Source organism: Phoca vitulina, unplaced genomic scaffold (genome assembly GCF_004348235.1).
Source record: "Phoca vitulina isolate PV1807 unplaced genomic scaffold, GSC_HSeal_1.0 scaffold15, whole genome shotgun sequence".
In the NCBI taxonomy this organism is placed as follows: Eukaryota; Metazoa; Chordata; class Mammalia; order Carnivora; family Phocidae; genus Phoca; species Phoca vitulina.
Window position 1 is genome coordinate 39,071,498 of NW_022589718.1, and position 9,403 is coordinate 39,080,900.

At 52.6% G+C, this 9,403-nt stretch overlaps 1 protein-coding gene and 1 long non-coding RNA gene across 5 annotated transcripts in view; one reads left to right on the plus strand and one right to left on the minus strand.

Moving 5' to 3' along the window:
- MYOM2 (myomesin 2) overlaps positions 1–9,403 on the minus strand; it is a 106,267-nt gene that overhangs the window by 1,641 nt on the left and 95,223 nt on the right. For all 4 annotated transcript variants that reach the window (XM_032413728.1, XM_032413727.1, XM_032413730.1 and 1 more), the window contains 4 exons: positions 3,446–3,609; positions 3,166–3,202; positions 1,864–1,886; positions 674–729 (listed from right to left, as the gene is read on the minus strand). In XM_032413728.1, the coding sequence (XP_032269619.1) occupies positions 674–729; positions 1,864–1,886; positions 3,166–3,202; positions 3,446–3,609 (280 nt within the window). The remainder of the gene's footprint in view (positions 1–673; positions 730–1,863; positions 1,887–3,165; positions 3,203–3,445; positions 3,610–9,403) is intronic.
- Positions 8,790–9,403, plus strand: part of LOC116638002 — a 1,187-nt gene continuing 573 nt past the window's right edge. The window contains exon 1 of the long non-coding RNA XR_004300583.1: positions 8,790–9,318. This is a non-coding gene — a long non-coding RNA (uncharacterized LOC116638002). The remainder of the gene's footprint in view (positions 9,319–9,403) is intronic.

Below are 9,403 nucleotides of genomic sequence, written 5' to 3' on the forward strand. Positions count from 1 at the left end.
GGTGGACGCCCAGGACCGGTGAACACCCAGGACCGGTGGACGCCCAGGACCGGGTGAACACCCAGGACCGGGTGAACACCCAGGACCGGGTGGACGCCCAGGACCGGTGGACGCCAGGACCGGTGGACGCCCAGGACCGGTGGACGCCCCAGACCGGGTGAACACCCAGGACCGGGTGGACGCCCAGGACCGGTGGACGCCCAGGACCGGTGGACGCCCCAGACCGGGTGAACACCCAGGACCGGGTGGACGCCCAGGACCGGTGGACGCCCAGGACCGGTGGACGCCCAGGACCGGGTGGACGCCCAGGACCGGTGGATGCTCAGGACCGGTGGACGCCCAGGACCAGGTGGACGCCCAGGGCCTGGAACCCACAGCTGCCACACACCTCCTCTGTGATGCCTGAATCATGCCCCTTGTCCCCATGCTCCTAAAGCTGCTGTTTGTGGGTCCAGAAGAGTAAACTCTTCCATCCTTTGATAACATAAGTGTTACCAGAAGCAGCCTAAGACAAGCATCACGGTGGGTGGGGAGCAACCTGTCCCCTGGGGGCTGAGCAACATGCAATCCCCTCCCCAGGCTCCCCAGGCTAGGTGCTATGCGGGGGGGGCACTGCACTGCACTGCCGAAACCCCGTGCCGTCCTAACTCCGTGTCCTGCTGTGTGCTCTTACCTTGCCCTCCATTATGGTCACCACGTCAGGTAAGCCACCAATCACCTTGCCACGATCTGCAACATGAAGGCGACTCGTTCAGAAAACTACCAACGGGGACGTTTCTACAGAGCAGGCCCCATGCTGAACGCACGTGGATACAAGCCGACACAGGGAGGGGCTCCCACTACTGTGTATATAAAGTGGGGCGCTCAGGAGGAGTCTCAGGTCCTGTGCAGGGACGGCTGTGAACGCCCTCCAGGGAAGGAGGGACGTGCGTGAGCTCACCAAAGGCTCCACGCAGGGAACCCGATACAGCTAAACGCATCCTGGAAGGGAGACAGGTCCTGTGCGTCTGGAGGGCAGAGCTTTCTAAGGGCATTGGACCCTACAGGAGTCTATTTTCTGTATATTATGCTTTGACATCCTAGAAACCTTCCTGGCTAAGGAGATGGCCCCTCCTGGGGTAGCCAATTCTCAGAGAGAGCAAAGGGCCAGCCTGTGAGAGGCCAACCAGCCTACCCGGAGCGAGGATGCCTCCACCGATCCTCACCCAGGAGGCAATGCCCCTCCGAGCTGCCTCCCCCACCTGCCCCTGCACCTGGGAGCAATATTCCTCTACCCTGATCCTCCGAGGGCCTGGTGCCACGCAACTGCGGGCCACCCCTACTGACCAAAGCCCAGTGAAATAATTCAAACGAGCCAGTCCTAGATCATTTACCACGCCCCGCCTGCCTGTCCCAAGGAAACGCCAACAAAGGCCATGGTCTAAGCACACCCTTCACTCCTGCCTCTACCTCCTGCCCCGGTGCTTCCCCAGGTGGCTCTGGGCGGCATGCTTCCCTTCGCTCGGACCAGCGAGACTGATACGCTGACTTCCTGAGCCTCCGCTCTGCGTCCTCTACCTATGGCCGCACCTGCCTGAGCATCTCATAAAAGAACATGGAGCAAGAGGGCGGAGGGTAGAAGGGAGAAAGGAGACCCCAGACGTAACAAGGAGCCAAAGTGGAAAGCCAGGCTGGGCTGGGTGGCACAGGATGTGTTGGCAGGATCGGGAATGTGGGTGTTGGGAGTCATGGAAGCTTCTCCAATCCGGGCGAGCAGGTTTGCTATTTACCATTTAACACACAACATTAACACCCTGAAGTGTGGGCCCTTTGGCCCCACGCAAAATAATAAGTGGTGCTCATTATAATGTAACATGTACTTACTCTTCTCTGCAAAAGCAGCGGCCCTAAAAATCAACGGGAGCAGAGAGAATAAAAAGACAGCCATGAGAAAACAGGACCACAACAAGCATCACACATTTCGGAGCTTTGCTGGACACGAAAGCGAAAGGAGGGAGGAAGGAGGACACGTGTTCTTACAAGAACGTCCCCCGTGCCGCTGCTGTGGGCCGTGGCAGGTGGCCCCGTCTCTCGGCGGGTGAAACCCACGGAAAAGCTTGGGGTTCGAGCATGAGGTTGGAGAGATTTCTTTTTTCACCAAATTCACCAGATTGCACTGGAGATTTCTAGATATTTTTGAAAACACTGCCTTATCTTAGCCGTCCGTTCATCCGTTCCACACACATTTCCTGAATAACCTAGTATGGCCAGTGACTGCTCTCCTTTTTGGATACTCCAAAATTCAGATCCACGTTTAGAAATCTCGAGGGATTCTTTCAAAAGTTGCTCGGAACAATGGGGTATTATTCAGCACTAAAAATAAATGGGCCTTCAAGCCACACAAAGGCAGGGAGGAACCCTAAATGCAGATCAGTACATGAAAGACACCTGTCTGAAAGTCTACACGCTGCAGGATTGCAAGCCCAGGACGTGCTGGGGGAAAGCCAAACCATGGAGCCAGGAAAAGGACCAGGGTCAGTGGGTGACAGAGGACAGGGGATGGAGGTGTGAACAGGGAGCACAGAGGGTTTTAGGGCAGTGACTATGCTTTGTGTGATCCTACAGTGGTGGACACGCGTCATCATACACTTGTCCAAACCCACAGAATGGACGACACCCGGAGGGAACCCTGAGGTCCCCCGCAGACTGTGGGTGAGGACGTGTCCCCATGGGGTCATCGCTGGTGACAAATGCACCATCTGGTGAGGGTGCTAGGGCCGGGCCGTGCACGGGGCGGGCAGGGTGTACACAGGACATCTCTGACCCTGCGTCTCAATTTTGCTGTGATAAAATTGCTCGAAAAAAATAAAGTCTTTAAAAAGAACTCAAAAATATAACCTTAAAAAAAAAATCGTTCTGTATATTTTGTTGCCATAATTATAACTATTTCAGAAACCTGTCATTTTCATCATTTAAAGCAACCCAGGGTTATGATGACTCTAGACAGTTAGTTTATAAAAACACGTACAGTTTAGAAGGATGCCTGCCCTGTGCACACTGAACTGCATAAACTGTCATTTTTATGTGGGCACCGGGGGCCCCCATGTTCCCACGCTCCGCCCAGCGGCCCTCCGGGGACAGACCATCATGCAGACATGTAAATCCGTGCGCACATGCAAATCTTACTTCAGCTGCTGGAATTCTGCCAAGGCTTCATCGAACGCTGCAAGGAAATGTTTCATACGGTTTAATGGTTTCGGTGTGTTTGGCTTTTCCCTCACTCACTCAGGTGTTTTACTCGTGAACTGGCTTAATGAAAACGGACAAACAGCCAAAGGAATAAACTGATTATCCAGAAATAATTTTCTCTGAATGAAAATCATAAAATCAGAGCATTTCCTGGTCTAGCACCGTCAATGGGTCACTGAACACAGAATCAGGAGAAGCTAAAGAATAATTATCTTACCCTGACCAGACAGGTCGAGTGAGCGCTGATGGTTATCTTTGCCGTCATAAATCTCGAAAGTGTATTTTCCTTTGTCCTTCTCCGTGGGCTCACAGATCTGCAGCCAGGCCATCTCTTCATTGCCTCCGATCCTCATATGCTCACTAGATGCAATCTTGGCATCTCTTTAAAAAAAAAAAAAAAGTTAACAGAAACTCATCTCAACTTAGAACCTCATACTCTACGCAAGATGGCCATGGGGCAACGGACACGTGTTTGGGTGGGGAGCCCCGTCGGGCTCGCTAGTGCTCATGTCACAATAGATTTTTCTGTATATTATAAATTTATTAACTACATCAGTATCTCAGATCTGAAAACCTTCTAAAATTGAACCTGGTACCTAGTTTTTAAAGATATGTTGTTATTAACATATGCTTGTTGGCTACAATGTAATAGACTCGAAAATGCTCTATATAGTGTGGCATTTTTTTACTCTCAAAAATCTTTTTCTAATGACCATATGATCCAGCAACTGGTGGATATAAGCCCCAAAGAACTGAAAGCAGGGATGCAAGTATCCGCACCCATGTTCACAGCAGCGTCATTCACAAGAGCCTAAAGATGACAGCACCCCAAGCGTCCATCACTGGATGAATGAAGAATATGCCAGGTACACATACAATGCAACAGTGTTCGGGCCAAAAAAGGGAGGGAATTTTGACACCTGCTACAACATGGGTGGACTTGGGTGACGTTACATTCTGCTGAGTGAGAGAAGTCACTCACAAAACACAAGGACTAACGATTCTACAGCGAGGCTCCTGGAGTAGTCAAGTTCATGGAGACGGAGAGTGGGATGGTGCCGGCCAGGGGCTGGGAAGAGGGTAACGGGGAGTTAGTGTATCCCGGGGACGCCAGCGCTCAGACCTACTCATTCCCATGCACAAATAGAAAATTCAACTGTACATAGTGATTCCCAGTTCTGCAGAGAGAAACACTCTCTCAAAGAAAATATCCTATGCTGTGGGTTGGGCAATCAGTCCCAAGCCTGAAACGCTAGGGACAGTGAGGAGCCCACGTGTGCAAACACCCCAACATAAACGGACAGCAACACGCAACACGAACATCGCAGCTGGATGAAGAAGGGCCTTCTTCACGCCTTGTACGCACTGACAATCGGCACTTGGATAGACCAGCTGGCAAATCATCCATCGTAGGCCGGTGGGCAACTAAGCCCGCCCTAACAGCTTATGGACTAACGCACCTCATCCAAGTAAACAGCAGCTAACGTGTATGGAGAGCCTCTTCCAGAGTAAGGAGACACCTTCTTTCCAACACGAACGGCCCCGGCCGTCTGTCACGCCCCACTCCGTCTGCTACAGCTGTTCCTGAGGGTCAGCCTTAAACCCTGCCAGAGCACCCGACCACACAGCACCATCACGGCTGTCTGCGCTCACTGAGCACACAGAGTCCCCCCCGCGTGGCAGGGATTTTAGCGTGAGCCACGCCATGAATAAGGCCCTCCCTCCACCCATCCCAGCACACTAGGCCCCGTGCTGGGAGCAGCACCGCCCCCCTCCCTGCAATGACAAGATACTGCTTTGGGATTTGCAGCTCGCTCCCTGCTCTGCTGGGAAGGGGTGACCTGGACCATGCCGGGGATTTGCATTCTGCCTCGAAGGCTGTGCCCTGACAGCTGGGGGAGAAGGACTGGCTGAGTCCGCTCTGTGCACGAGCAGGCTGCTCAGAGTTTCCCGAAGAGGCAGCCCCGCATATGGCAGGCCCGGGGGGTTCCCCTGTGCCACGTGCTCTGTGGGCCTTAGGGCTGGAGAGATGCTCTTCTTTATTTCCGTGAATTCAAACACATCGTCCTCAAAGAGGAAAACTGCTGTGTTCTGGACACACAGATAAAGATGGCCAGTCGTCTGCTTCCCATGAGTGCGTGCAAGAGACAGACAGACGGACAGGAACAGAGAGTCCAGAGCGGCTTCAGTGGGGCACGGCTGGAAGCCCATGAGCTTCAGGGCCGTGAAGGAAAGTGATCGGAGTTTGCATGTTATCAGCCACATCGGACCCAGCTTTCCTCGACGCCTGAAACTCGTGCGGCCCCAGGATCGCCGGAAAAATGCTCTGGGAAACAGTGACCATTTCAGGCTCCGAGGAGCTTACGTTCTGTTGAAATACGTCCCGTTCTGATGGGGATCTGTCCACAAAATCAGCAGGCCGCTCGGAGGAGACAACAACACGGCTTTCTTCTGTCTCAGCCTTCTGTGCTCCAACCATACACCCCAGCAAGCCTCGCAGGGCAGCTCTAGGTAGGTACAGACGTCCTCCTGCCTTCGATGCATTGAACACCACCTGTCCAGCAGCAGAGACGGACGGACACACTGCCAACCACCGCAGCTCCCACTCCACAGCGACTGGGCTGTTTGCCATTCGAGCCTGACTTACAGAAAGCAGCCCTCCACGGCCTTGATGGTGTCTTTTGGTGAAGACCATCCGCGTCCACGCGACGTCACTCAGCGGTGAGGAAGGGTAAAAGCCACTGGGGCGGGGGGTCACGAAGCTCCCAGTCACACAACAGCCTATGTGCTGCTCCCCTGGGGCCCCACGCATTCCTGGCCACAGCTACGTGTTCCTTGGCTCCAGCTCTGGCTGCAGAGACGCTCGCTCCCTGAGCCAGGGGTGCCACGGCTCAGCAGCAGTGATCCCGCTACCTCCCAGAGCCCCAGCTCCAGAAAGAACCCATTGCCTTAGGACAGGGACGCGCCTTCACCCCTAATCCAGGCTGAGCTGCAGGACTGAGCTCTGAGTCAGCTTCTCCCAGAGCCCCACATTTTCTTGGGCCACGTGCTAGTTCTGTTCCCTGGATACCAGTGAAACCCCTGGCAGGACATGGCCACACACTGTTCCACCTGCCCCTTCCCCAGCTCAGTTCTCCCACCCGGGACAAATTCCAGCCTTCAGCCCCCTCCCCAGAGTCAACATAGCTCCCCAGGCCCACGCCCTCTCCAGCTGCTTCCCATTGAATTTGACAATGTTCAAGAAGACATTTCTGCAAAGAAGACAGCCAAATGGCCAACAGACACATGAAAAAGTGCTCAGCATCGCTCAGCGTCAGGGAAATCCAAATCAAAACCTCAATGAGATATCACCTCATACCAGTCAGAATGGCTAAAATTAACAAGTCAGGGTGACAGATGTTGGCAGGGATGCAGAGAAAGAGGAACCCTCCTACAGTTGGTGGGAATGCAAGCTGGTGCAGCCACTCTGGAAAACAGTATGGAGGTTCCTCAAAAAGTTGAAAATAGAGCTACCATACGATCCAGCAATTGCACTACTGGGTATTTACCCCAAAGATACAAATGTAGGGATCCGAAGCGGTATGTGCACCCCGATGTTTATAGCAGCAATGTCCCAATAGCCAAACTGTGGAAAGAGCCAAGATGCCCATCAACAGATGAATGGATAAAGAAGACGTGGTATATATATACAATGGAATATTATGCAGCCATCAAAAGGAATGAGATCTTGCCATTTGCAACGACGTGGATGGAACTAGAGGGTATTACACAGGTGAAATAAGTGAATCAGAGAATGATGTGCAAAAGAGATGTGCAAAATCTCAATGTATTGCCCCCAGATACTTACTAATTACAAAGGGAAAGCTAGTGACGTTGCAGGGGACAGACCTGGGAAGCCACCTGTCAGCCAGGTGAGAACTATGTCAGCATCGCTTCCACTGCACTCTGACCACAAAGGAACACCTTCGATCTCATCATGGGAAAGCACAAGATAAACCCAAGTGGACAGCCACTCTGTAAAGCACGGGACCAGAACGCTCAGGGGGCACCCAGTTCATGAAAGACAAGGAAGGACAGACTGAGGAGCTGCCCCAGATTCAAGGACACTGAGGAGCCAGGACAGATAATGCACAGTGGCATCCTGGAAAACGGGCACAACGTGCATTAGGTCTGCAGCTCAGTGCGGAGGGCCATGTCACCGTTCACCTCCCGGTTTTTCTCCCGGGAAGCCGGGCGAAAGCCACACAGGAACTCTCTGTACTGCTTTTGCAACTTTTCTATAAGCCTAAAGTATTTTGTATCTTACAATGAAAGATTTTAAATTATGATATGTTAAAACAAGTAGTTGGAAGGGACACGGGTGCAAAAGTCTAAAAACTAAGTCAAAGATGGGCCAGCCAAGGCTGCTTTTCCAAGAGCCCTGAGGTGTAAACATGGATGTGTTGTCCCAGTAGGAAAGTAACAGTTTGCTCCTATCACACTGGTCAGATGTTCACGTGACCTCCATCCGGACTCTGCCTCCCCGTTAGAGGACAAGCATAGATATCAGCAATAATCCCCCAAAGTCAGGAGGTATCTACATCTGGCTGGAGGAGGCGGTCCTGAGGAACGCCAGCCGCCTGCAAGGGACCCACAAAACAACACAGCCTGTGAGGTGTTTAAACTACCCAGCAAGTTTTACTACTGCCCCCATGATAACCAAAATAACGAACACTGGCCGCCCCACGCTTCCGGACAGGTGCGTGAGCGGAAGGGCCGGGAAGCGTCCACTTGGGCATCTGTTCCAGGCGAGGGTCCCCGGAGACCAAGGTGCCATCCCAACACCCTGCTCAGCTCTTCCCACCTCGTGACATGCCGAGTGACCTCAGACATGCTGGTTCACTAGATTTCAAGGGCACCTCCGTGGGAGAAATTTCCCCCCAGCTGAATTAGAACACATGTTGTGAGACTCGAGGCAGCTGGGGTTTTTTGCTTGAGATTTCCTCGGTGGTGGGGACGCGGCTAAGGCTCCAGGGGTCAGCACCTGAGCAATCTGTGCTCTGGATGACGTACGAATTTCACCTCTGAGCAGGAGGACACAATCCTTTTCTGGAAGAGCGGTTCTGCTGAGTGTCACTCTCGTTCTGAAGAGGCTTGCAGCCCTTTCCTTGGAGTGGTGCTTTTGCCCACCTGGATGGATTCCTCAGCATTTTTACCCAAAGAACAACTGTCCCTGCGTATGCTCGCACTTCTCCAAATCCTCATCACCCTCTGTCAATCCCGTGCGCCTACTGACTCAAACTATTCAGGTGTCCACCATCAGGTCGGCACCCGTGACGTCCCCGGGCCGCCCTGTGTCTGTCATGAGTCTCCGAGGCAGATTTTATTTCATATTCTCCTCTATTTTTCTGTTTCCACAAGAACCTATTTAATATCGAATACTGAAATACACCAAACATTATATCTGCAACTGTATCCGCAAGATACAGTGTAATACTGTTCAATAGTCCAGTAGGATAGAAGTCCAAGTTATATTTTAGTCCTAAAAGTGCTCAAGAAAGACTTGGTTGGTTGTGGAGCATATTCTGTTTGGAGAAGAGAAAATGTACAAACGAGGCCACTTTCGGGTCCACGGAGGTCTCCAACGCCGCCACCTTCTCTGCCGGGCTCTCGCGACCTTTCCGTCTGACGCCACTTTATCCACGAGTCACACACCTGCTCTGAGCCCTGACTTCTCCGTCTGTTTGTCTGTCTGCCTGTCCGTCATCAAGCCCCCACAAGCCTGACACCCCTGAGCAGGGTACTGGTTAGAGTCAGACTAACTAGTATTTAGATCCCTGCCCTTCCACTCACTAGTTGTGGGACTTGGAACTAACCAATCATGTTCCTCTGCCTAAACCTCAGTTTCTACATCGATAAAAGTGGGTGTTAGTGCCTAATTCAGGGCTTTGGTGAAATCATGTGTGTAAAGCGTTTAATGCAAAGCGGCTGCTACTGCGACATAGATCTCATGTTAGTGCTGGTACTGATCCGTCCACTTCCTCGTGTGTGTGTGCGCATGTCCACGCGGGTGTGTGCGGCACACGTTCACACAGGTGTGCATTCATGTAGGTGTGTCCACGCGGGTGTGCATGTGTCCACGCGGGTGTGTGCACTGCACGTCCACTCAGGTGTGCATTCATGTAGGTGTGTGTGT